At 50.8% G+C, this 26099-nt stretch overlaps 1 protein-coding gene across 4 annotated transcripts in view; it reads left to right on the plus strand.

Moving 5' to 3' along the window:
- The window catches only part of SPECC1 (sperm antigen with calponin homology and coiled-coil domains 1), a 125930-nt gene that overhangs the window by 57748 nt on the left and 42083 nt on the right, over positions 1-26099 (plus strand). For all 4 annotated transcript variants that reach the window (XM_077311825.1, XM_077311827.1, XM_077311824.1 and 1 more), the window contains 4 exons: positions 9938-11484; positions 14950-15157; positions 17604-17677; positions 18787-18965. In XM_077311825.1, the coding sequence (XP_077167940.1) occupies positions 9938-11484; positions 14950-15157; positions 17604-17677; positions 18787-18965 (2008 nt within the window). The remainder of the gene's footprint in view (positions 1-9937; positions 11485-14949; positions 15158-17603; positions 17678-18786; positions 18966-26099) is intronic.

Raw genomic sequence — 26099 nt, forward strand, 5'->3', positions numbered from 1 at the left:
AAGACCACTGGGAAGACTAAGGGGGAGGCTGCAGTTGGAGGCCACTTCCACATCACCTGGACTGAATCTGCATAGAGCTTTCATTCCAATCCCAGGTCGATTAGGCCCCTGCTGTCTCCACTGAATACGATTTCCATTTTTATTTTTGGTGATTTAAATTTTCCCTGTGCAAAAAGCAGGATTGATCCGGAGTGACCCTACCTTTTCCCTGCAATATCCTAGTGTGGACATAACCCTCAATATTTGAAAAATTAGCATGAGAAACTATGCAGAGCTCTGCTGCTTCCAAACTTGCTGCTGAGCCTCTGTAGTAGAGAAGCCCTGATTGGCCAAGGCATCAGTTCCTCGTTCCCAGGCTGCAAGCTTGCCTTAAAGGGGAAGCCCTAACTTCTCTTGGCAGAAGCACCAGAAGCCCTAACTTCTCTTGGTAGAGATTAGCCTCTTGTTTTTTTCCTCCCTCCTTTGCTGCCTCCAATCCTCTTTCCTCCCTCCCCGTTCAAGAAAAGAAAGAGGCTCCTGCTCTGCTTGGCTCCCCAATGCCCCTTCTGAACTTTCCTACCACATGCAGAACATTTTTCTGTTCCAGTGGGGAGAGGGGTGGGGGATTGAGGAAGACCCGAGTTCAAATCGATCTGATTTCCACAGGATCTACAGTGGAATAAACAAAGTGCAGATTCAGCCCTGGTTTGCTATTGTTAGGAACAGGATCCGGGAGTGGGAGACTGTGGGCCGATCGGTTCAGGGAGTCAAATGTTGGAAAAACTGTGCTGGAAACTCTGGAGAATGCAAGGTTAGTAGAATCCTCCTCTCCTGGAGGAAAGTGGGATTTGTGCACTCAAGTGTGCATCGTCTCCTTCCCCCTGCATCAAAGGGCAGTTTCGAGTGGGCCAGAAAGAACGGGCCTCACTGGAGGGGAGTCAAGAGTGCCAGGGCCTTTCTTTGCCCACTCCAAGTTACCCAGACAGAGAGCTAGTGAGGGGGTTTAAGGGTCAGGCTGGGAGCTGCAAGACCTCAGTTGGAGTCCCCACTTGCGCCATGGAAGCTTGCTGAGTGAGCTGTGGCCAGACGTTACCTCGCTGCTTAAGAAGAAGGAGGAGAGTTGGTTCTTATATGCCGCTTTTCCCTACCCGAAGGAGGCTCAAAGCGGCTTAAGGTCGCCTTCCCATCCCTCTCCCCACAACAGACACCCTGTGGTGTGGGTGAGGCTAAGAGCGCTGATATAACTGCCCAGAACAGTTTTATCAGCACTGTGGCGAGCCCAAGGTCACCCAGCTGGTTGCATGTGGAGGAGTGCAGAATCGAACCTGGCATGCCAGATTAGAAGGCCGCACTCCTAACCACCACACCAAGCTGTCTCTCTGCCACAGGGTTTTTGTGAGGATAAAACACATCAGCCACTTTGGGGAAGGGAGGGAGAAAAGAGGGATATAGACCAGGCAGAGAAACATGGAATAGAAAGGCTGCAAGGAAGAATGCAGGCAGAGATGGGGGTTGGAGGGGCAGTTATGGGAGCTAGAATCCCCTCGCCCCACGACGGGCCTTCGGGGATCTCCTGGGCCGTTTCTTGGCCTTTCACTCTCTTGGACTTCAGGACCAGTGAAAGGCCTGGCCAGGAAGGGAGTGCAAGGAGGCCTGCCAGACTGGGCAGGATCCATCCTGTCTGCCTGCAGTCCCCTCTTCCTGCCAGTTATCTCCCCTGCAAGCGGCCCAGCTTCCGCCCCGGACTCCCTCCTGTCTCATGTGGCCTGCTGGGCGTTGAGCGCGAATCGAATCGGGGGAAATGCTTCTCTCTATCTCTCCGTTGCACAGCGTGGGCTGCTCAGAAATGTTGGCTTCTGCCTGCGGGTAACACTCTGCCCGCCCTTCCCCTCCCAGCCACGGAAAGGGCCAGGCAACAGGGGAACTTGGGTTCAATTCTGCCTCTTGTGCCTTCCCTTTGTCTGCCTCCTCCCTCCCCTTGCCTCTTCCTCTCTCATCCCTCCCACCCCCCTCCCCTCTCTGGATCCCTTTGCCAAGCAGTGGGGGGAATGCGCCTCAATGTATTATTCAGCGGGCTTGGCAGGGGGCTGCCGAGACTGTCTTTTGTGCTGTCAGTCCTCGATGAATGAGTAATTGAGCTCAGCCCCAGAGGGACCTTCAGGAGTCATCGCCAAGGGGGCGGGAGGGGTGTTAAGGCATGTCTGCTCCCATGACAGGCTGCGGGGTCGTCTTCCGCCCCTGACTCCCCAGAAGGCCCTTTCGCACCAATGAAGGCTGCAAATATGTCTTAGAGAGGCTGGCCCACCAACAAAGTTTTATTCAAATAAAATGTATTTAATAAAACTTTGTTGGACGTAAAGGTGCTTCCCCAAGACCCAAACTTTGTCCTGTTGCTTTGGACCAACAGGGCTACCTGTCTGCATCTCTCTGTGCATCTCTCCTTATCTTCCTCTGAAATGTTGGAGGGTGTGACTCAACACAGCCTTTCTGTAGCCTGCAGAAGCATGGGCCATGATAAATAAATCACATCGGAAGAAGTGTGTTTGCACAGAAGAGCTTATACCCAGAGTCAAACTTTGTGGGTCTCAAAGGTGTTGCTGGACTCCGCACTTTTTTAAAAAAATTGCATTTATTCACTGCCACTCCCAGCCAGCAAGCTTGAAGTGGTTTACATCAACATAAAAAATACAATAATTAAAGTACCAGACTACAACACAACTCAGGTTTGGGCTGCTGCTTCAGACCAGCATGGATACTTACCTGGATCTATGAATGGTAATCCCGGGAGTTCTCTGGCAAAGAAGCCACCTTTAAAGATAATGTCACAGCAGTCCGAATGAGAAAGAAGGGCCCCCCCTCCCACTGCACCCATCTTCGGCGCCATCCGTGGTTGAGAAGGGAACATTGGGTCCTCTTGACTGGGCCCTTGGGTATGGACTTCACTGGCAGCAGTTCCTGGCAGAGCATTTGCTAGCGGGGTCACAGCCTGGGCATGCATTCCGCAAAGGGTGCCTGGGGCTGTTCCGTTAGCAGCTGGGGTTGCTCCATCCTCCAGGGGGAGAAAATGGCTCCAGCCAAGGGATTTTTTTTCTTTTTTGGTAGAATGTTGGTAGAAAGGTACAGACCTTTCTTGAATGTATGGATGCAGAAAGCTGCCTTCTACTGAATCTGACCCTCGGTTCATCGAGCTCAATATTGCCTACTCAGACTGGCAGCTGCTCTCCAGGGTCTCAGGCAGAGGTTTGTCCTATCACCTATCTTTTTAAGTAGGGATTGAACCTGGGGCCTTCTACATGCCAAGCAGACGCTATACCACTGAGACAATGCTGCTCCCCATAAAGAGGATGGTGAGCTACCATGAACTGCAGGGTCTCCTTCCTTCAGGTGCTGAATGGCATAGAGAGCATATAGCATTGGCCCCCGCAATTGGCTGGCAGTATGGGGCCTCTGGATTGGCCAGGTTGGAGCTCTTGGATGGCCATGCCACCTCCAAGATCAGGGCAAGATGGAAACCCACAGGGAAGCAGCCATTTTCTCAGCTTCTGTCGTTGGCGCCGTTTTCAGTCCTGGCATCGCCATTTCAGCGCAGAGCCTGTGCATCTCTAATGGGCATTCGTAATACCATTACCAAACAGCCGTTCCCAGGGCTTTTTTTGAGATGGAGCCAAGAGACTTGCGATGATCCTAAATTTCACAGCCCTGTTTTCACTAACACAAAACAAAACCAGTTTTAATTTTGTTTCTTCGTTGTGCACATCAAACTCACGGGCTTTTTATTTATTTGCACCGTTTTCTGTTCCCTTAAGCTGAATTTCTCCTACTGAGTACGCTCTTTGTTTTTAATGTTTGTTGGCTGCATAAGAATGTCCTAAAAGAAACAGACCAGGAATGGCAGCAGTAAAGCTGGGCAAAATCAGGGCAGTGCTACGTGACTGTTAAACTGGCACAAAGAAACACCAAAGCCCAAGGGTGCCAAGGTGCCGTCGGAAGGCTTGGCCAAGAGCCTTCAAATATATGATGACCCAGAGTGGACCGGAGTTTTCCCTTTGTTCTGGCCCAATGGATTTGACCCGGCTATTGTGAAAGGCTGAAATCTAGACGACTAACCAGGTGTGCTGGTTTCCTCTCCTCCTTTATTCAAGCAGCCCACAATGCACAAGCGGGACATGGACTCCCAGCACAGACCATCAGCTGCTCTCAGAAGTGGGGAAAAGCCACGCAGGGTGCGGCCGCCGCTTTCCAGTCTCCCCAGCTGCAGCTGCTGAAATGCAGCCGGGGTGTGGGTGGACTGCTTGTGTTCTGGCCAGAAAATGCCTGCTATCTCTCCTTCCCCCCCCCCTTCCCAAACACTGCAGCCTTTGTCTTCGGCCTTTTATTACGCCTGTAACAGAACACAGAGCCTTACTGTCCAAAATTGCCTCCCCCCCCCCCCCCAAATTCATTCAGCATGTACGTGCTCAGTGAGGAGGGGGATCTTTCTTCCAGCCTTTGCACCCCCACGCCATTTGCTGTGGCCGGCTCCCAAACTTGTTAGTGTCGAGAAAAGGTGCAGAATAGCATGTTGTCTTTTCTGGGGGACGTTTCCATACAGGGCTTGGCCACTGCTGTGTTCTCTGGGGAATCTTCAGCCGCCGGGCCCAGCGATCCGAAGTGCATTTGCCATGCAAACCCTCACAGGTCGGCAAGTTGGGTAACACACTGCCGTCGTGGAGAACCCACACATCGCATTCTTGACTGCACGCATTTCGGACACGCAAAAGTTCTTCCTGGTTTATACGCATAAAGCGTCGTCAACTCACTGCTGGCTTCTGGTGACCCCCAGACTTCCGGGCCGAGTGAGAAGCAGAGGTGGCCGGCCATCGCCTTCCTCTGCAGCATTATTCTTGGTGGTCTTCCCTTCAAGTACCAACTCTTACTGGTGTATTTCTGCCTGGTTAAGTGAATAGATATTGGTACTCCTCTTTTCACCCATTATGGAACTCCCAACGGGGTTCTTCAGGAGTTCTCTTCCAAGCACAAGCCAGACCAAGGCCTAAGTGGCTTCAGAAGAAGAAGAAGAGTTGGTTCTTCTATGCCGCTTTTCTCTACCCGAAGGAGTCTCAAAGCGGCTTACAGTCGCCTCCCCTTTCCTCTCCGCTGTGAGGGAGGGGAGGCTGAGAGAGCCCTGGTATTACTGGTTGGTCAGAACAGCTCTATCAGTGCTGTGGCAAGCCCAAGGTCACCGAGCTGGTTGCATGTGGGGGGCGCAGATTCAAACCTGGCTCACCATATTAGAAGTCTGCACTCCTAACCCCTACACCAAACTGGCTCTAAACCAAAGCTTGTGGCCGAGCCCATTAAGGAAAGAGGGAAAAGGTCACAAACCCCCTCTGTAGTTTTTACATAACCCCAGGGGCCCGTAGACCTCTGGTTATGAATCTCTGCCTGAAAGACTAACGTTTAATGTAGAATGAATTTGGGTGAATCGATTGTGTCTGAGACAGTGAACTCAGGCGTGCAAAATCGCATACTGATACAAAGTGCGAGTCCAGCAGCACCTTTAAGACCAACAAAGGTTTATTCCAGGTGTAAGCTTTTGTGTCCGTGCACACTTCTTCAGATATAGTGAATCAGAATTTCCTCAACCATTACATATAGGTTGAGAGGGATAGGGGTGTTAACTGCCAGGAAGGGCTAGCTAGATGCGTAACTAGGCAATTACAGCTGAGATTGGATTACGGCAGTTGTCAAGATCTGCGAATGGCAGCATGCAAATACAAGACTTTGAGTCCAGTGGCACCTGCAAAACCAACAAAACTCAGCTGTGGGTACCACCGGGAACATGAGCAGATGCATGCTCCTTCAGCTACATCAAAACAGATTTCCTTAAACGTTACGTATAGATTTGGGGGGGTACTTGCCAGGAAGGGCGAATTAAATTAAAGATGCTTAAGCAACTGAGCAATACATACAGCTAAGATTGGGATAATAGATATGGTAAGACATGTAAATAGCAGCAAATTGCTCATATATATATGATAAAGGAATTAACAGGCGTGAGAACTGAGATTGAGTCCAGACCCCACTCCCCTCAAAAAAAAGACCAACAAAGTTCAGTTCCTGGGTATAGGTAAGGAGTGACTTTGGATGTGTAGTGAGATAAGAAGCCAATATCTCTGTTATGCCCAGGGGGTTTCTAGAGTAATTCAGCAACCTCCTGTTCCCAATCTCGTTGGATCTTGTAAGCTAAGCAGGGTCAGTCCTGGTTGGCACCTGGATGGGAGACTGCTAAGGAAGTCTGAAAGTCACTCTGCTGAGGCAGGCAATGGCAAACCACCTCTGAACGCCTCTTGCCTGGAAAACCCCACAAGAGGTTGCCACGAGTTGGCTGTGGCCTGACATAACTTCCCACCACCACCAAGTTGCCACCGGTCTTCTGGTTTGCCGCAACAAGCTGCCACAGCCACCCCACCAGCATTAGCTCTGCCTTGGACAGCTTCCTATGCCCGTGTGCCCAGAGGCTGTGTGTCCTCACCGGAGGAGCAGTAATTGCTGACCCTCCCTCAGTATTGACAGTCGCCCAACTGCCCTAACTCCAACAGTGATGCAACTTTGAAATAAGGATGCCAGTCCCCAGGTGGGAGATGGTGATCCCCCAGTTTTACAGTTCCTCTCCAGGTGATACAGATCAGTTCCCCTGGAGAAAACGGCTGATTTTGAGGGGGGACTCCATAGCATTCATTATATTCCACAGAGGTCCCTCCCCCCCAAATCCCACCTACTTCCGGCTCCACCCCCAAAGTCTCCAGGTATTTCCCAATCCAGAGCTGGCAACCCGACTGTGAAGGCTGCTGTCCTCCTTGCAGCTTTCAGAAGCAATTAAAAAAAATAAACTATGGTATACTTCTCACTGCATTTGAGCCAGCTTGGTGTAGTGGTCACGGGTGGCGAACTTATTGTAATAATATTCATTTTATTTTTATACCCCGCCCTTCCCTAGTCGGTTCAGAGTGATTAACATCAGTTTTTAAAAAATATTCAAATAAAATAAATTACAGTTGTGCAATAAAACAATTATTAGTTTAAAGTTTTAAAATTATATATTAAATACAAACCACCTTCTCGTTGTGGAATAAGTCTTACCTGGGGAGTGGGGTTGTCTGTCATTTTTCAGGTGGGGTTTTTTTTTTAGTTCCCCACTCTTCCCCATGCAGCCAGCTGGGTGACCTTGGGGGGTCTCAGTTCTCTCAGAGCTCTCTCAACCCCACCTATCCCACAGGTTGTCGGTTGTGGGGAGAGGAAAGGGAGGCGGTTCTCAGCTGCTTTGAGACTCCTTCGGGTAGTGAAAAGCAGGGTACAGAAAAACATAGCTCTTCTCCTCCTTAAAACTCAGCAAGACTGCTCTCCCACAGGAAATTCCTTGTTGGGTCTTTTCTAACACTGGCACTTTCCAGAGTGCTAAGCAGAGAGAAGCATCTATGGCAGGAATTAAGAGCTCGGAGTCCCCCCCACCCCCTTAAAGATCTTCTGCCACCATCCATTTAAGTGCAAATGGTTTAATTTCCGGCAATCTGTGGCGCGGGTTCCCAGGAAGGAATTGATAGTCAGGCTATGCAATTAAGTGCACGTAATGTGATTAAAAGAATCAAAGGCCCCCTTGTTGGCTGTCAGTGTCTCAGCGATGCCTCTCCGGGGCTTTGCTGGCAAAGGGTTGCTGCTTTGGAGAAGGGATGGTTTGGCCTGGTGCCTTTACCACCAATGGCCATTTCCCCGAGGCTCCGGGGTCCGAAGACCGGGGGGGGGAATAATTCTGCCCCACTGTCACCGCCAAGTGCTTTTGTTGTTCAGTTCAGCTTATTCAGTACAGTGCTTTGGCCAGAGAAAATTAGTGAACAAGTACAAGTGCAAAACATGTCATGAATATATGATAAAATACGAGCGTTTCACTGTATGCTAGCGTTGCACAGCAAATAGATAGGATTAACAGATTTGCGTTTTGGTGTCCTTTTGCGTTTTTCCGGCCTAAGGTAGGAGAGGCTGGGATTGCCAGCTGTGTTTCGGGAAATTCCAGGAGGTTTGGAGGGACGAATCTTTTGGAAGGTAGAATTTGCAGAGGGCGCTCTGTAGGAATATGAAGCCCCAGACACACACACCCATGGAGGTATCATAGTGGTTTCATAGGATCATAGAGTTGGAAGGGACCTCCTGGGTCATCTGGTCCAACACCCCCCGCCCCTCGCAGAGGGCTGGACACTCACAACCCTATTGCTCATTCACTGTAACTTGCCACCCCCTTCACAGAATCAGCCTCTCCGTCAGATGGCTCCCCAGCCTCTCTTTAAACATTTCCAAAGATGGAGAACCCACCACCTCCCGAGGATGCCTGTTGTTCCCTTCAGGGCTGGGGTAGCTAAACTGTGGCTTTCCAGATGTCCATGGACTACAATTCCCATGAGCCCCTTCGAGGGGCTCATGGGAATTGTGTTCCATGAACATCTGGAGAGCCACAGTTTGGCCACCCAGCTCCAGAGGAACTGGGCTCCCAGTTGCCTAGTCTGGTTTAGGAAATTCCTTGAGATTTGGGGGGTAAAGCCTGGGGAGAGGGGAGGGGAGCTTAAGCAGGGGGGGTGGCTTCAGTGGGGGAGAACGCCACACAACCCTCTCTCCAGAGCAACCGTTTCCTCCAGCAGAACCAATTTCTTTAGTCGATCTTAACTCCAGGCAAGCCTCACCCTACCGTTACCAATCACCAGATTTTTCCCAAATCATTTTTGTGTTGGTTGTGTACAAATGGCACGTAATGTGTTTTTTAAAAGTGCAAAAGAAGGGTTGCCAACCTCCAAGGCGACCAATTGTAGAATCAAAGCATCGCCTTTATTTTTATCGTGAACATCCACAAAACAGATTTCTCTATACTTTTCGTGGCTCAGCCTCCCTCTCTGGTGCCTACCATTTTCCCCATCCACTTTTCTTAATGCTTTCAAGTCGCGGGTTATGGTGACCCCTGGTGGGGATTTCAAGGCTGGGCCTGTTCAGTGTTGGTTTACCATTGCCTGCCGCTGTGTTGTGACCCTTGCGTTCCTTAGTGGTCTCCCATGCAAACGCTGATCAAGGCCAACACTGCTTAGCTTCCAAGATCTGACAAAGTAGGTCTAGCCTGGGCCGTCCGCATCAGGGACCCCATCCACTGGAGGGCTTTGTAAAAAATCAGGAACGGCAGGATTGCCACGGCATCACTTCCGTCTTGGAAGTCCGTAGTAAAAAGAGCTGGAGGCTTTTTTAAAAACACTGTGTCCCTATCACAGATAGCATGGAGATAGAGCACGACGGGCAGCTATGTTCATCAATCTGTAAAGGTAGAAAAGAGCCAGAGTCCAGGAGCATCTTAAAGACTAACAGAAATTTGAGGCCATACAGGAGTTTTTGTGAGTCACTGAAGACAGGTGCAGCTAGTACCTTGCCACAAGTTTTGTTTGTCTTTAAGGTGCTCCTGGACTCTGGCTCTTTTCTAATAATTCCCAGTTTTTGTTTTTTTAAGGCAGAAACAGATCTGTGCCGTGCAAGGGGAATGGGGAGTAGCCAGGGGGGCTGAGGCAAGGAAAATGATGCCCAGGAGGACTTGTAAAACTAAAACACTGTGACCAGTGATTATTTTGACCAATTGGGTTCTAAGGGCTGACATTTCAAAAATGTTCTAATTCCGTGCTTTTATCATGGGAACCTTTCGATTCTGGATTCTGTTCCGAATCTGTTGATTCTGCATTGCACCATTACTGCATTTTAGTCTTGGAGCCCCTACAGAATAAGTCACAAAAGTCAATGCGCTTCACAGACTACCCTGTATGGCCACGTCTGCATGCTGATCTTGGACCGTAATGGAGCAATTGGCTTGGAGTGAACTATCCCACTAGGCATAAACCGAGCATCCCTTGTTGGCTTCCCTCAATGCCTGAACGATTCTTCTCCTTCCCTTTGCCAGGCTCCATCCCGTCATCGAAGCGGACCGGCATCCCAGCTCCCCGGGAACTGCCGACGGCCGCCGTGGCCAGAGAAAAAGCCGTCCTGCGGCCCAGGAAGACTCAGCCCAGCCCGACTTCCTCGGGGACGCCGACGCCCACCAAGCACTTGCGCCCTGCCGCCAAGGCCAAGAATGAGGCCGAGGGGGGAGACAAGGCGGTTCTGGAGTCTCAGGTCAAGGAGCTCCTGGCCGAGGCCAAGACGAAAGATTCCGAGATCACCAAGCTCCGCAGCGAGCTGAAGAAGCGCCAGGAACCGCCGAGCGACGACGCGGCCGGCCCCCAGGACCACAACGCAGATGCCTTGCCCTTGTCGCCAGCCAAGCTGGAGCCGTTCGTGAAGGCCCTCCAGGAAAAAAACAAGGCTTTCCAGAGAGAGCTGCTGTGCCTGGGGGAAGAGAACCGGCTGCTGAAAGAAAAACTCAGCCACGTCGAGCAGTCGCCGTCGACAGACACGGCCAGCAGCGGCGGCGGCAACAGCAGCCTTCCAACCCCCACGACGCAAGAGTCCAGCTTTGGAAGCCCCACCAGGATCCCCACCGGGGACACCTACCAGCGAGCGAATGGGCCTCCTCTGCGGAATTCCGGGTCTTCCAGCAGCGACGTCACCAAGGCTTCCCTGTCGCCCGACAACTCCGACTTCGAGCACATCCTGGACGTACCGTCCCGGCCCGTCTCCTCCAGCAGCACCCCCTTCAAGACCTCCAGGTGCTCCACCTCGGGGAGCTCGCCCAACAACGCCAGCGACCTCTCGGTGGCCTCCCTCACCGAGAGGATCCAGCGGATGGAAGAGAACCACCACAGCACGGCGGAAGAGCTCCAGGCCACCCTGCAGGAGCTCTCCGACCAGCAGCAGGTGGTGCAGGAGCTGACGGCCGAAAGCGAGAAGTTGGCCGAGGAGAAGGCCCTGCTGGAGACGTCTTTCCGCCAGCACCGGGAGAGGGCCGAGAAGCTGAGCCAGGAGAATGAGAAGCTGGCGGCTCTCCTGCAGGAGCGCTCGAAGAACGAGGACGGCAAAGCCCACGAGGCCAAGGTCCACGAGCTGGAGCAGAAGTGTGCTGAGCTCCTCGAGAAGGCCCAGTTCGAGAGGGAGAAGATGCTGAACATCCAGCAGCAGCTGACCAGCAGTCTGCGGGGCCTGGAACGGGAGCATCAGGACACCCAGGCGGCCGTCAAGGGCCTGAGAGAGGAGAACGAGAGGCTGAACGGACTCCTGGAGACGGAGCGGCAGGGCGCCGCCACCGTGGCCAAGGCGCTGGAGGACTGCCGGCTCTCCCTGGAAGGCCTGAAGATCGAGAACGGCTCTCTCCGGTCGCAGCTGGACAGCGAGAAGCAGAAAGCGGCGGCCATCGACGCGATGGGCTCCGACGCAAACCGCTCGGAGGTCCGCGAGATGCTGAAGGCGACCCGGGCGGAGAAAGACCGTCTGGAGCTGGCCTGCACCGAGCTCAAGCAGGAGCTGCTGAAGGCCAATTGCGAAGTGAAGGCCGGGCGAGGGCAGCTGGCAAAGGTAACGGGGCAGTGGCCCTTCCCTCTCCCCTGAGCGGTGGGCATGCTGGAACTCTATCGGGGACCCCTTGCGTGAGGGTGGCAGAACTACGGTGGAATCACTACAGGATTGGGGTGGCTCCATCAGGGGGCATTGTGGTTTGGTGCGGAACACATCCCAAGCCAGTTTTCACTGCCTTGCAGCGAGAGCCAGAGAGGTGTGTTTACGAGCGGCGACCTCTAATCTGGAGAACCAGATTTGATTCTCCGCTCCTCCCCATGCAGCCAGCGTGGGTGTCCTTGGGCCAGTCCCAGTTCTCTCAGAGCTCTCTCTGCATCATCTGCCTCACAGGGTGTCTGTCGTAGTGAGAGAGGACAGGAAGGACTGTAAGCTGTTTTGAGACATGTGAGGCCAGCTGGGTGAACTAGGGCCAGTCACAGTTCTCTCAGAACTCTCTCAGCCTTCTATTGTGGGAAGAAGACGGGATGGCGATTTTAAACCACTTTGAGATTCCTTCAGAGGAGGAGGCTAAAAACCCCAGCTCTTCTTCTGTTCTGCTCCCCAAGTGTTTTCTGTGTGGAGTATCCTCCATGGAGTGTCCTTGCACTCCTCATTCCTCTCCCATCACCACTGGAGTGGTCATTGACTGCTGTTTTTTTTAACACAGTCTAGCCAGAAAAAGAAACCTGCCATTCATGGAGGGCAGGGAGGGTAGAAATTGCAGGCAGAGGAGAAAATGGTAGGGAAAGAGGCAGAGGAGGAATGGCAATTCAGAGTTTCCTGGATTGGCTTGGGGTATGGCATTTCCTGAAAGATCACACCAAGGCAGGTTTGGAGCAAAGGTGGACAATCCGGCCTGGTAGAGATGCGGAAGCCTCCACGGCAGCTTGTTAGTGGGGATGCTTCTTTATTCACTGTAGAAAGTATGGGGCACGTAGCCATGATTAGAGAGTCTTGGAGGATGTCTGTGGCTGCTGGTCATGGTTGCTGAGGAAAACCACCATGTTCAAAGCACTAAACCTCAGAGCCAGGAGGCAAACTCAGGGGGAGATCTCTGCCTCTACGCCCTGTTGTTGGCCGTCCAGAGGAATTGATTTGACACTGTGAGAGACAGGAAGCTGGACTAGATGGACCACTGGTCTGATCCAGTAGGGCTCTCTTTATGTTCGTTCGTTCGTTCATTCATTCATTCATTCATTCATTCATTCATTCGATTTTTAACCTGCCATTCCCAGCCTATGGCAATTTGCAACCATTTAAAATTACAACATTTAATACATTGTTAAAACCTTAAAATCCATAACCTATACTATAAAATACACCTCAACAGCATCCCACACAGCTTATGAAAGCCTCAGTTTCTATGCCCTACTTTTGGCTTTTCAGAGGAACTGATTGGCCACTGTGTGAGACAGGATGCTAGGCTAGATGGACCACTGGTCCGATCCATCAGGGCTGTTCTGATGTTGTTATGAAGGCCTGCTGTTGGCCCTCCAGAGGTATTGATTTGCCACTGTGAGAAACAGAATACTGAACCAGGTTTAACACTGGTCTGGTACAAAGGAAAGCTGGGAAGGAGAACTGCTCTAAGAGACCAGCCCTAAGAGAACCATGACTGGCCCAAGGCCAGCCAGCTGGCTGTAAGTGGAAGAGTGGGGAATCAAACCCGGTTCTCCCGTATCAGAGGCTGTCTTAACCGCAACACACACTCACCTTCTGCCCCACTCACACACATCAATGCAAGGAAAGGCCCTCATTTGGACTTGGCGTGAAATGACTATTTGCAAAGAGCCTCACCATCATTATTTCCTTCCTCCCAGTTCTGCCTTCAGCACTTCCTCCTCCTCTCCCGGGCAGTTGGGCATTATTAGGAGTTCTCATTGCTGTGGGAGCCCAGGTGTTCGTGCTTGGGGGAGGGGCAGTATTTGGATCCGCCAGTTTTGCGCTTGTAACTCAAGCCCGCAATCACCTTTTGTCGCTACTGCGCTGAGGGTCCCTGCTTGGGGCCCAGCCATTGCAGCAGAGGAAGAGGGACCTGCCAGGAGCTGATCCCTGATTGGGAAGCAGAGCCAGGGTTTGGCCAGGTGTTGGGGTGACGGCAGCCGGCAAGAGGGGCGGGCTGCGGGAGGCTGGGCTTTGCGAGGAGTAGCAACAGAACCCGATGATCCGTTTTGGCTCCACTTGGGTTTTTTTTTAATTGCTGGGAAGTTCTGTTGGACAACCACCAGTTTCCTGCGTTCTCCATTCTTTCCTCTGCGTTCAGGTAAGCCTCACTGACACGAGGAGCCTGTACCATGTCAGATTGCAAGGGGAGGCTCACGTGGCGGAGGATTTTTCTCCATTAAAAAAATAAATGAATAAAATCCCGCACACAGAAATCTAGCGTGAAAGGCGGTGAGCCCTGACCCTTTCTCCCTGGCACGCCCCATTTCTGCTCACAGGGATTTTTTTTTTTAAGGCTGTGCATTTGATTGTGGGAAACCACCCACCCCGCCCTTTGGAGTGGTACAGCCCAGGTGCAGGCGTCTCGGCTCTCTGAGAAGGAGACAAGAGGGCAACTACAGACTGTTTAGTATGGCGCAAGGTGGGAGCAGGGTTGCCAACTCCAGACTGAGAAATTCCTGGAGGTTAGGGGATGGAGCCTGGGGAGGGCAGGAACCTCAGTGGTGTGGGAAAACAGGTTGTGCAAACAGTTAAGACTCCACACTGTGGGGAGTGTGATTGTGCAGTGAATCAATTAAGCAGATTGAGCCGATCTGCATAATGCAAAATGTTGATTGTGTAAAATGTTAATTTAGATTCCATCCTGTAGTCCTGTGGCCCTCCAGATGTTCATGGACTACAATTCCCATGAGCCCCTGCCAGCAAATGCTGGCAGGGGCTCGTGGGAATTGTAGTCCATGAACATCTGGAGGGCCACAGGTTGACTACCCCTGCTGTAGAGGAGCAGCGAAGGGGCTGTGAAATGTTTGTGCCCTTCCAGACCACTGGAAGCGAGTGCTGTGACTTATAGAATCATAGCGTGGCAAGGGACCTCCAGGGCCATCTAGTCCAACCCCCTGCAGAATGTAGGAAATTCACAACTGGCTGCCCATCCACAGTGAACCCCATTTCATGCTCAGATGATGCTCCCCCCTCCAAGAAAAACAAAAAACAGAAACAGAAATCCTGGCCAGTCTGGCCTGGAGGAAATTCACCTCCTGGCCTCAAATTGGCATTTCCCTGGGCATGCAGGAGAGGGCCACAAGAGCCAAACGCCCACACAGTCCCTTCTGCCCACCCACTTGCAATCTGCCTAGTGCTTCTTTATGCTTCCCCCACATCCCTGGGCTAGGAACTTCTCTCTCTCGTTTTCTTTTAAAGAAAGCTGAGAACCACACTACAAAAGGAATCCGTCCCCACAACCTAGCCTATTGCTCCACTGTGGAATCGGGGCACTTGCCCTGCCAACCTGTTCAAGTTTTTTTTTCTCCCACCCCCACCCAGGTGGAGAAGGAGTATGGGCAGCTGAAGGAGCTGTGTGAACGCCAAGCGGAGCAGCTGAGTCGGGCCAGCCTCCAGTTGCAGGAGAAGACCTCGGAGAACGAAACGGAGATCCGGAACCTGAAGGAGACCATCTTTGAGCTGGAAGACCAGGTGGAGCAGCACCGGGCTCTCAAGCTGCACGACAACCAGACCATCAGTGACTTGGAAAGTAGGTGGAAGAGGGGGGCTGAGCAGGAAAGGACAGCACCTTAGCAGAGGCCAGTTGGCAATCTGTTGAGTCCCTTCTGGTGGTTCTTGCTGCCCCAGGTGGCTGTTGGGTGGTGCACTGTTGCGGACGAGCACCATGCCAGACTCCACTATCCTCTGTCTGCAGGGATAGACATCAGAGGCGTGGTTGGGGGATGCCTGGGGCTGGTTAATAGCAGGCAGGGCATGGGTCACAGCCTCCTTGGCTCCCTCTTGCGTCCCCCCTTTATTGTGCCCAGGGCTGATAAACTGGTTGCCACTCCCTAGATAATGCCTCTGCTCTTTAGCTACCACCCTTCACCTCTGCTGTTTTCATGGCAAAGGCTCTTGACAGAGAGCAGGGTCAGTCTTTTCCCCTCATTTCTCAAAAGTGGACATCTGGCAGTTCCTCTCCCCCCCCCCCCCAACACACACCTCATGCTCTCAAAGCATTTTTCCCTCCAGGGATTTGAGAGCCTTTCTTCAAAGGATCCGATAGTTTTCTTTCCCTTCAAAAAAAAAAAGAGAGAGAGAAGAAATTAAATGATGTCTTTAATTTCGAGTAAATAACATCCATAATCAGTAATGCTCTTCAGATATGTTTTTTATTGGCTTTTAGTGCTGTGTAAATTTTAAAATTTTGCACGCAGAATTGGATCAGGTGAACCTGGCGGGGATTCATATCATCTTTGCCAAAGTAGAATCACTTTTGCAGTGCCTTTTTATAGGCAGCACGCTGTCCACATGGAGTTTTTTTTTGGGGGGGGGGAGCATTGTGAATTGTGTTGTCCGTGCAAATCCGATGGGTAATGCTTGTATGTGCAAACATGCCCCAAGGTCTCAGCCAGGCTTGGATTTGGCAGGATACTTTAGGGGTGTAAGATCGCCATCTGCTGGCAGAATATGCAACACATTGGCCCATTGAGGAACCAAGTGTAATTTTTTCAAAACCCAGATTTTAGCAAATTTAGGTGGGAAGGACAGGAAGGCCTGGAGGATCATTGTCCATGGGGTCGCAATGGGTCGGACACGACTTTGCACCTAACAACAACAACAAGATGGGAAGGTTTTTTTTTGTTTTTTTGTTTTGTTGTTGTTGTTGTCATTTGTTTTTTTGAAAAATTTATCTCTGAGCCTCTCTTTTTCTCTCCTGAGGGGTATTTTTATTTCAGTCTGTTCAAAGCTACAAAGAAATTCCTAACTTCAGCTAATTGCCAACACAAAGAATAATGACAGCCAGCCGTTTATTTGGGAATAGCTCCAGGCCAACGGATGAGAATATTGTTTTCGTCAACAGTAGATGACCATGACATCTAAACTGAACCTCCACGTTAAGAGGAAAGTTAGCTTAGGACACAACATTTGTGGGACAGGCAGCGAAGGGCTGCTATTCACCTTTAGCCAACGCTTAAGAATTGCCCGGAGGGAGCATCTGGTGGGCTAAATGGACAGTCAGTTAGTTTTGGGCTAATTAATAGTATTATTATGAAATCCCCCCCTCCCCCAGCCAAAAGGCCAGCAACACTTTGAGGAGCAAAAGGATCCATATGCAGTTGAAGGCAGTACTGGATAAGAAAGGACATTCCTCTTCTGCTCTCCTGCATGTGGTTTTGGGGACTAGCTCTCCCACCTAAAGATGCAACCTTTGCCCCTTGGGTCAAACTGCAAGGGCTCCTCAGCAGCTCAGGCTGCATTTGGTTCTGTTTGCTCCACTGAGGATCCCCAGCCAGCAAACCGAGATTTTCCTTTCTCTGTTTCATTTCTCCCAGTTAACCCTGGAAGGTAGGGCAGGCTAAGAGGGCCCCAACCTTACGCAGTAAGCTTTACAGCCAAATGGAGCTTTGAGGAGGTGAAGGAGATGCTGGGTATTTATACCCCAGTTTTCACTATCCAAAGGAGTCTCAAAGCGGCCTACAAGCACCTTTCCTCTCCCTATAACAGACAACCTGTGAAACAGGTGGGGCTGAGAGAGCTCTGAGAGAACTGCTCTGGGAGAATAGCACCAAGAGAACTGTGACTAGCCTAAGGTCACCTAGCTGGCTGCATGTGGATGAGTGGGGAATTAAGGTCAGTTCTCCAGATAAGAGGCCACTACTATTAACTGCTATCTATACCAAGCTGGTTTTCAAGAAGAACAGCTGGTTTTTATGCCCTGCTTTTCACTCCCTGAAGGAGTCTCAAAGTAGCTTACAAACACCCTGGGAGGGAGGTGGAGCTGAGTGAGAGAACTGTAACTGGCCCAAGGTCACCCAGCTGGCTGCAGGTAGAGGAGTGGGGAATCGAACCCAGTTCTCCAGATCAGAGTCTGCCACTCTCAACCACTACACTTTGCTGAAACACAGATTCCACTGCTCCCCATCAGCCACTGTGAGCACTATGCTGCTTTTGGGCAGATCACAAGGGAACTGTCTTCTCTAAACTTTCCCCAGGTAACCTGCTGAAATTGGAAGACCAGAAGATGGACCTGGAGAGGCAGCTGAAGGCCCTGAACAAGCAGATCAAGGTAATGCTCTTTGCCTGCTCTGGTGGACTTCCGCAGGGCATGTGCCAGGCGGTGTCCTTGGAGGGGTGCCCTGTGGGACAGACCCACCTCTCTCCCACGTCTGCCTGCAGGTGATGTGAGGCAAAATTAATCAGAAACTCTTAAAGTGATCTGGAGCTTGCTTCTTGGAAACAAGCCAGAGAAGTGCAGCGTGCTTTTCCGGCTGCAGGAATTTGGAGCCTTGGGTGACATCCCAACTCGAAATGGACGCGGCAGGACACACAAAAGAAAGAACGATGACGCAGGCTTATCCGTCCGTCCTTCTAGCTCGTGGCTTGGTGCTCTGACTGGCAGCAGCTGCCCAGGGACTCCAGCAGAGAAGGCTCTCTCCCAAATCTTGATACCCTTTTAACCAGCATTGCAGGGGGAAGGATCACCAGGAATTAATTTTTTAAATCTTTTGTTGTTATTCTTTATTCAATTTCTATACCGCCCTCCCAGTTGGGCTCAGGGGCGGTGTCACCTTTCCCAAAAGGCCCAGGGTGGCTGACAAGAATTCATAATAAAACAGTTTAAAACATTTTACAGTAAAAGTAGCTGCATTCTAGAAATCTAGGAACTTATGATTCCTTCTGCTTTCAGGACCAATGTGGGTGGTTCTGTCCTTACTTTCTTTATACCGCCCAGAGCCACTAAGAATGGGCGGTATAGAAATACAAAATAAGTAAGTAAGTAAGTAAATAAATGTCACAGCGCAGGGGTAGTCAACCTGTGGTCCTCCAGATGTCCATGGACTACAATTCCCATGAGCCCCTGCCAGCATTTGCTGGCAGGGGCTCATGTGAATTGTAGTCCATGAACATCTGGAGGACCACAGGTTGACTACCCCTGCTTTCAAGGGAAGATGCCCGATAGAGGACTTGAAACATTCCGGGGGGGGCTACCTGTCATCCTGTGCCCCTCCCATCTCTTATGCTGCCCCTGTAATTGTCAGGCGCCCTCTGTCAAGGGAGGACAGTGTCCTGACATGCCCCCCCCCCGCCCGACTCAGAGCCCTGACCCACACCCGCCTCTGCTTCGCCCTTCCAGGCCAGCCCAGAGTCTCCCATTGTCCTTTCCGCTTCCCACAGGAGGACACGGAAGAGTGGCGCCGCTTCCAGGCGGACCTGCAGACAGCGGTGGTGGTGGCAAACGACATCAAGTGCGAGGCCCAACAGGAGCTGCGCACCACCAAGCGGCGGCTGCTGGAGGAGGAGGAGAAGAGCGCCCGGCTGCAGAAGGAGCTGGAGGAAGCACAAGGGAACCGCAGGTAGGCGGCTGGGGCGTGCCCGCCCTTCCGCCCTCGGGCACCAAACAGGCTTTGGCCCCAGGGTGGCATGCTGTAATCCTGGGGTGGCCGAACCGTGGCTGTCCAGATGTCCATGGACTAAAATTCCCATGAGCCCCTTCCAGCAAGTCCTCGTGGGAGTTGTAGTCCATGAACATCTGGAGAGCCACAGTTTGGGGGCTTGTGGGAATTGTAGTCTGAACATCTGGAGAGCCACAGTTTGGGGGCTCGTGGGAATTGTCGTTTGTGAACATTTGGAGAGCCACAGTTCGGGAGCTCACGGGAATTGTAGTCCATGGATATCTGGAGAGCCACAGTTTGGTGGCTTGTGGGAATTGTCGTTTGTGAACATCTGGAGAGCCACAGTTTGGTAGCTCATGGGAATTGTGGTCTGTGAACATCTGGAGAGCCACAGTTTGGCTACCCATGCTCTACTTCCATCCTGGTGGGCACCCTTGCATGCTGGTGCTCTGTGTCTCTGTCTTTCTCTCTCTGATGCAAATTTCTTGGCAAGTTGCCTTCTGCTCAGAAACATCTTCCGGCATCGGTTGTCGTGGGTTTTCTGGGCGGTGCGGCCTGGGTCTGGTACTTTTAGTCCCTGACGTTTCTCCAATAAGAGGTAGGAGATGGCAAGATGGGAATCTCTACATGCCAGAGCATCCCACCTCTGAAAATACCAGGATGGAAGTAGAGCGGGGTGGCCAAACTGTGGCTCTCCAGATGGCCACGGACTACAGTTCCTATTAGCCCCTGGGGCACCTTTTGTTCCATGTGTCATGCTAGTCCCTTGTCTCCCCAGTCCCTAGGAATCCTGCTAGCGCTGTGTTGTCAGGCCCTTAGCCAGTGTTGTCAGGCCCCCTGGGTATTCCCCCCTCCCCTCCCACTTGTCACTGATAGCCATAACATAATCCTGTTAATGGAATAATCCTATTAATGGATTCCCCCCTCCCCGCCCTTTTCTGCTGGGGGATTAAGGCTGGCAAGCAAAGATAACTGGATAGTTTAGAGGGCTTCCTAGATCCCTGCTTGGACAGCCTCCCCAGAAGGGACATCTGTGCCACACTCCAAAAATGGATTTGCCCAACCTGAGAGGTTTCAAAAACAAATCTCAGTTGCTTCCATTTTTTACCCGCTTCCACGTGCCTCTTTTTTTCCGAAGGGGAATGCTTCTGGTAACAAGAGGATGAACGGAGGGAAACGCTCTCTCCAGAGGCCAGGCCCACTCAGCTCGGCCCCCCCAGCCTCCCTCGTGGCATTTGGCCCCTGATCCTGTTTAAATTAGGCTGGGGCAGGGGTGGGAAACCTGTCTTGGAACTTCCATGAGCTCAGCGAATTTATGGAAGGAGATCAGAGGTAGCTTAAGAGAAGAAGAACAGCTGTTGTTTTGTAGCCCAGTTTCTACTACCTGAAGGAGTCTCAATGCAGCTTACAATTGCCTGTCCGTTCCTCTCCCCACAACAGATGTCCTGTGAGGTAGGTGAGGCTGAGAGAGTTCCCAGAGAACTGACTGGCCCAGCAGGACTCACGGGTCTCAAAGTGCCTTACAATTGCCTTTCTCTTCCTCTCCCCACAACAGGCCCCTTGTGGAGCAAGTGGGGCTGAGAGAGTTCTGAGAGAACTGTGGCTGGCCCAGCAGGACTCACGGGTCTCAAAGCGGCTTTCTCTTCCTCTCCTCACAACAGGCCCCTTGTGGAGCAAGTGGGGCTGAGAGAGTTCTGAGAGAACTGTGACTGGCCCAGCAGGACTCACGGGTCTCAAAGCGGCTTTCTCTTCCTCTCCTCACAACAGGCCCCTTGTGGAGCAGGTGGGGCTGAGAGAGTTCTGAGAGAACTGTGACTGGCCAAAGGTCACCCAGCAGGCCTCATGTGTCTCAAAGGGGCTGACAATTGCCTTTCTTTTCCTCTCTACAAGAGACACCCTGTGAGGTAGGTTAGGCTGAGAGAGCTCTGACTGGCCCAAGGGCTGCCTGTGGAGGAATGGGGAATAAAACCCAGTTCTCCAGATTAGTGGCCACCGTGCTTAAGCTGGCTCTAATTTAAGAAAGTTATTTGTTTAAGGAATATGCGCTTTATAAATGGGCAGTATGAAGCAAAGAATTGTTCTTGTTCCGCTGACAGGTGATAGGCATTTGAATGCACAGTACTTCGCAGTTGAATTGTAGAGGTGTTTTTTTTATGGTGGCCTTAAGGAAGGAGAGCTCTTTACTACTCAGTGCAGATTGGAAGCATCATGGATCACATCCCACCTGGGAGGGACAATCACTTGTATAGCTGTATCCTCTTAGCCACCTCGTGTCCAAACTGTGTTCGGGACAAACTCTAGCTGCGGCTCGTTGCTGGTGCAAAGGGGAAATGCCAATCGACAGAGGGAGGAGCCTGTCTGTCATGTCCCTGCTTGATTTGCGAATGTGGCCTTGCCTCTTTTCAGCCAGCTTTAAAAGGGGATTAGCGGCTGAGGGAAACCTCCACATTTAGAGGCAGTAGATCTCTGAATCCTAGGGCCAGAAGGCAGCATTAGGGGAAGGCTTTGGCCTCTGTGCCCTGTGATTGGCCACTGGGTGAGACAGGATGCTGGACTAGATGGACCACTGGCATGATCCAGCAGGGCTGTTCTTATGTTCTTATGAAAGCCTCAGCCTCTATGCCCTGTGGTTGGCTCTGGAACTGGTTGGCCACTGTGTGAGATGGGATGCTGGACTAGATGGACCCCTGGTCTGATCCAGCAAGACTCTTCTTATTTTTTATGAAGGCCTTGGCCTCTATGCCCTGTTTGTTGATCTTCCAGAGGAACTGGTTGGCCACTGAGTGAAACAGGATTCTGGACTCGATGAACTATTGGTTTGATCCAGCAGGGGTGGATTTTGCTGTTTCTGCGCATTGGACGGGACAGAATCATTTTGTCATCCTTCGATGCAAAGGCACAGCAAAAATCAGCCAGCATCAGAGGAGTGTGACTGTCATATCCCTGTATGAGATTTTCTCCGGACTTTCCTCCTGGTCAGGAGGCATGTTCGGAACAGGGACTCATACAGAAACCCAGGAATTAGGTTCTTCACAAAGGTGGGGAAATCGTTCCATGGGTGTGCATGAGACCTAGTCTCAGAGCGTGACTGATAAGTTTGCTTTCAGAAACAATCACTTAGAGAAGAGGACTTTGTGCTGAGAGTTGTGCCCGTTTCTCTTGCATTTGTTACTTCACACCATTCACTGGAGAAAGACTTGTAACTTCTTGGCCCCAATGGGCCAGGCTAGTCCGATCATGGAAGCTATGCAAGCGTTGGCCGTCAAGGAGATACCAGTGTTGTGACACAAAGGCAGGCAACGGCAGACCACTTGTGGATACCTCCTGCCTCAGAAGCCCTAGAGCAGGGGTAATCAACCCGTGGTCCTCCAGATGTCCATGGACTACAATTCCCATGAGCCCCTGCCAGCAAATGCTGGCAGGGGCTCGTGGGAATTGTAGTCCATGGACATCTGGAGGACCACAGGTTGACTACCCCTGCCCTAGAGGGTTGGCGTAAGCCATCTGCAAGTCAACGGCCCTTTCTGTCGCCAACTCTTGGCAAAGGTGTTCCAGGCATCCCAGACACCCACCATGGGCAGGCATGCTGGGACTGGAGCAGGAAGGCCACGATGCCTCTCTCCCCAGCAGAGAAGGAGACCTGCTCCCTGTTGATTTCCATGAACCGAAACAGAGAAAACTAAACGTAGAACAATATAAACCATTTATTGTTAGAGCTCAAAAGCATTTAAAAATCATAAAAGAATAGCGGTTTGGCACATAACATCTCAGTGAGTACACAGTAATGATACTGAGAGGTTTTATGTGTGCCAAATAGATAATCTTTTTGTGGTTTTTAAATATTTTTGAGCTGTAATAATAAATGGTTTATATTTTTCGACGTTTGGTTTCATCCCTAACCTTTTTGGTTCTCACTTGCCCTCCAGGCTGGGTTTATGTTTCCCTTTATAAAATCAGAGTCCAGTCGCACCTTTAAGACCAACAAAGATTTAATCAAGGCGTGAGCATTCAAGTTCATGCACTCTTCCTCATGCACCTGAAAGCTCACACCTTGAATAAATCTTTGTTGGTCTTAAAGGTGCCACTGGACTCTGATTTTATTGTGCTACTTCAGACCAATACGGCTGGCTACCCATTTGAATGTTTCCCTTTATGTTATTCTCTGCCGATTCCCCCCTGACTGCATATATATCTGCATATATATCTCCGCCAAGAGAAGTTACTTTTTGAAACTGATGCGTGGTATGTATTTTGGATTGGGTATTCTGGATTGGTCCATTTGATTGTAGCGGCTGGATTGCTTGCCATGCTTCCTCCAAGGCACACGGCGTATCCCACACATTTGACGCAGGTGCAGCAGTAGATCAATTCACCGGTCTGGCACCAGTCAGAATAAGTACTTAGAAACACGATTCACACATTAGAATACTCGCCTAAAATCATTTTGACCGTCTGAAAAGTTGCTGCCGGTTTAATTGGGCAGCAGGTTTTCTTTTCCCCAAATAGTTGGTTATCTTTAAGGCATGGATTTATCAAAAACTGCAAACAGCCCAGGTTGCCTTCAGAGAGAGGGACCTGCCGACTGTGGCGGAGGCAGCATTGGGGAGTGATGCCTTTTTCATTTACAATCATGTTTTTTAGTTCAGTGCAGATCGCTCAACTAAAACTCATGCTTCAATCTGTAAAAGGTAAAGGTATCCCCCGTGCATGTCTGACCCTTGGGGTGACGCCCTCTAGCATTTTCTTGGCAGACTCAATACAGGGTGGTTTGCCAGTGCCTTCCCCAGTCATTACCGTTTCCCCCCCAGCAAGCTGGGTACTCATTTTACCGACCTCGGAAGGATGGAAGGCTGAGTCGACCTTGAGCCGGCTGCTGGGATTGAACTCCCAGCCTCATGGGCAGAGCTTTCAGACTGCATGTCTGCTGCCTTACCACTCTGCACCACAAGAGGCTCGGTTCAATCTGATGACACCCTAATTTATACATTAACATGCATGTTGTCATCCGTCGCGGTGGGTCAGATGTTCCTGGGAAAACCTTTGCACCCGCTTTGGACTTTGGGGCTTTCGTCTAAGTGAACTGTGAACCTGAATTCCAGCCCCACATTTCTTGACTGTAGCGCCTCCCCCCCCTTCCCCTGAGATCCGTGACACCTTTCTGTACTGGCCAGGCTTTATCTCCAACGGTTAAAAAGTGCATTTGGTCAGATGCGCTCGCATTCCAAGAATGGAAGACGCAGGTGGGCTGTGAATCCTCCCAGCCGATGGTCCTCAGATGGAGGCAGGGGGAGGAATTTGAGCTCCATCCGGCTCTCCCAGAGGACAGATGCTGTCCTCATTAAGCAGCCTTGCTTCACGGGCCTGTCTGTCTGTCTCTGGTTTTGCCCGTTTGCGTCCGTCCAGCTTCCTTGTTGCATCGCGCTTTGGTACCGTCGAACCGTCCGCAGTTTCGTCTGCTCCTAGCAGTGCCGCTTCCCTTTCTTTGTTTCGCCGGCAAGCCAAGTTCGGAACGGCCCCCTCCCTGAGGGTTGTCAACGTCAGCTTCAACCACAATGTCCTCAGAGTGTTGGCTTGGTTATGTGTTGCAGCACTGTTTGTAGGGTGGAACATACACACACACACACACACCGAAATCCCTGGTGCTCCTGGGGAAGTCATTGGGTTCTGTTTGTCAGAACCGCCAACAGCATCCTTTCCAAAGAAACACAGCCTGCAAATCCTGCTCCAAGAAAAAAGTGTGATAGGTCTTTTACCAAGAAGGATTTATTCAAGGTGTGAGCTTTCGCGTGCATGCACACTTCCTCAGATTACGCACATGAAAGCTTGCGCCTTGAATAAATCTTTCTTGGCCTTAAAAGTGCCATTGGACTCAAATTTTGCTATGCTACTTCAGACCAACACAGCTACCCACTTGAATTTGAATCTATCTTATTGAATCTATCAGGTTTATTGTTGAAGCCATTGGCTGTAAGAATCCAGAAGCAGCAGCGTTGGTTTTTATACAACACTTTTCACTCTTTGAAGTAGTTTAGAAGTGGATTTCAATCACCTTCCCTTCCTCTCCTTACAACAGGTGCCTGGTGAATTAGGTGAGGCTGAGAGAGCTCTAAGAGAACTGTGACTGGCTCAAAGCCACCCAGCTGGCTGCATGTGTAGGAGGAGGTGGCGGGAATCTATCCCAGATTAAAGGCTACGACACGCTAGCTCGTAAACTACAAAAACATACAACAGCATGCATCATGTACTAAAATATTAAGATTCAAAATAAGGCATTGAAAACGAGAGTAAGATTTAAAATTTAGATTGAACTTGGACACAGACAGTTAATGGATGTCACTGGAAAGAAACCTTTTCCTAATAATTTCAGAAGGGAACATAAAGTTGTCAACCCTCAAGGTAGCAGATGGGAAAACATCTGCCAAAAGAAGCACCACGTGATCCTCATCCCTTCCAGAAACCTCAGACAATGTGAGAATCAGTGGAGTCATATGAAGTAACGGATGAGGTCTTCTCCTTGATTAGAGCCACAAGGGCACAGGTCCTTATTAAGCTTACCCTGTAGGCTGACCGAAGGAGAGGTTTCCAATCTTGCCCTAGTAAAAGCGGTCCTTAGAGGGTTATACTAAAGCAGGGGTAGTCAACCTGTGGTCCTCCAGATGTCCATGGGCTGCAATCCCCATGAGCCCCTGCCAGCAAATGCTGGCAGGGGCTCATGGGAATTGCAGTCCATGGACATCTGGAGGACCACCGGTTGACTACCCTTGTACTAAAGTATTTAAATAACAAGAAGGAGCGAAAGCAAGGAGAAACTCTGGAATTGTCAACCAGCCAAGTGTCACATCTCATCTTTTTTCCATGAACCCAGTCTTGAATTTCACTAAAATCTCACACTTCAACTACATCCAGTAGGGGGAGCGCATATAATTGCAAAACAGGGGAAAACGGGACCGGTCAACCATTCCTTTCCAAAAAGAACTGAAAGCTGCGTTGAACTCAATGCGTTTCAGGTAGGCTAGCAAGTGGATTCTGCCCCCCTTATAAATCACGCAAATCAAACTCCTCCTCCTCTTATTTTTGCCACACGGATTCTGGAAT

Source organism: Paroedura picta, chromosome 15, assembly GCF_049243985.1.
Source record: "Paroedura picta isolate Pp20150507F chromosome 15, Ppicta_v3.0, whole genome shotgun sequence".
Lineage (NCBI taxonomy): Eukaryota > Metazoa > Chordata > Lepidosauria > Squamata > Gekkonidae > Paroedura > Paroedura picta.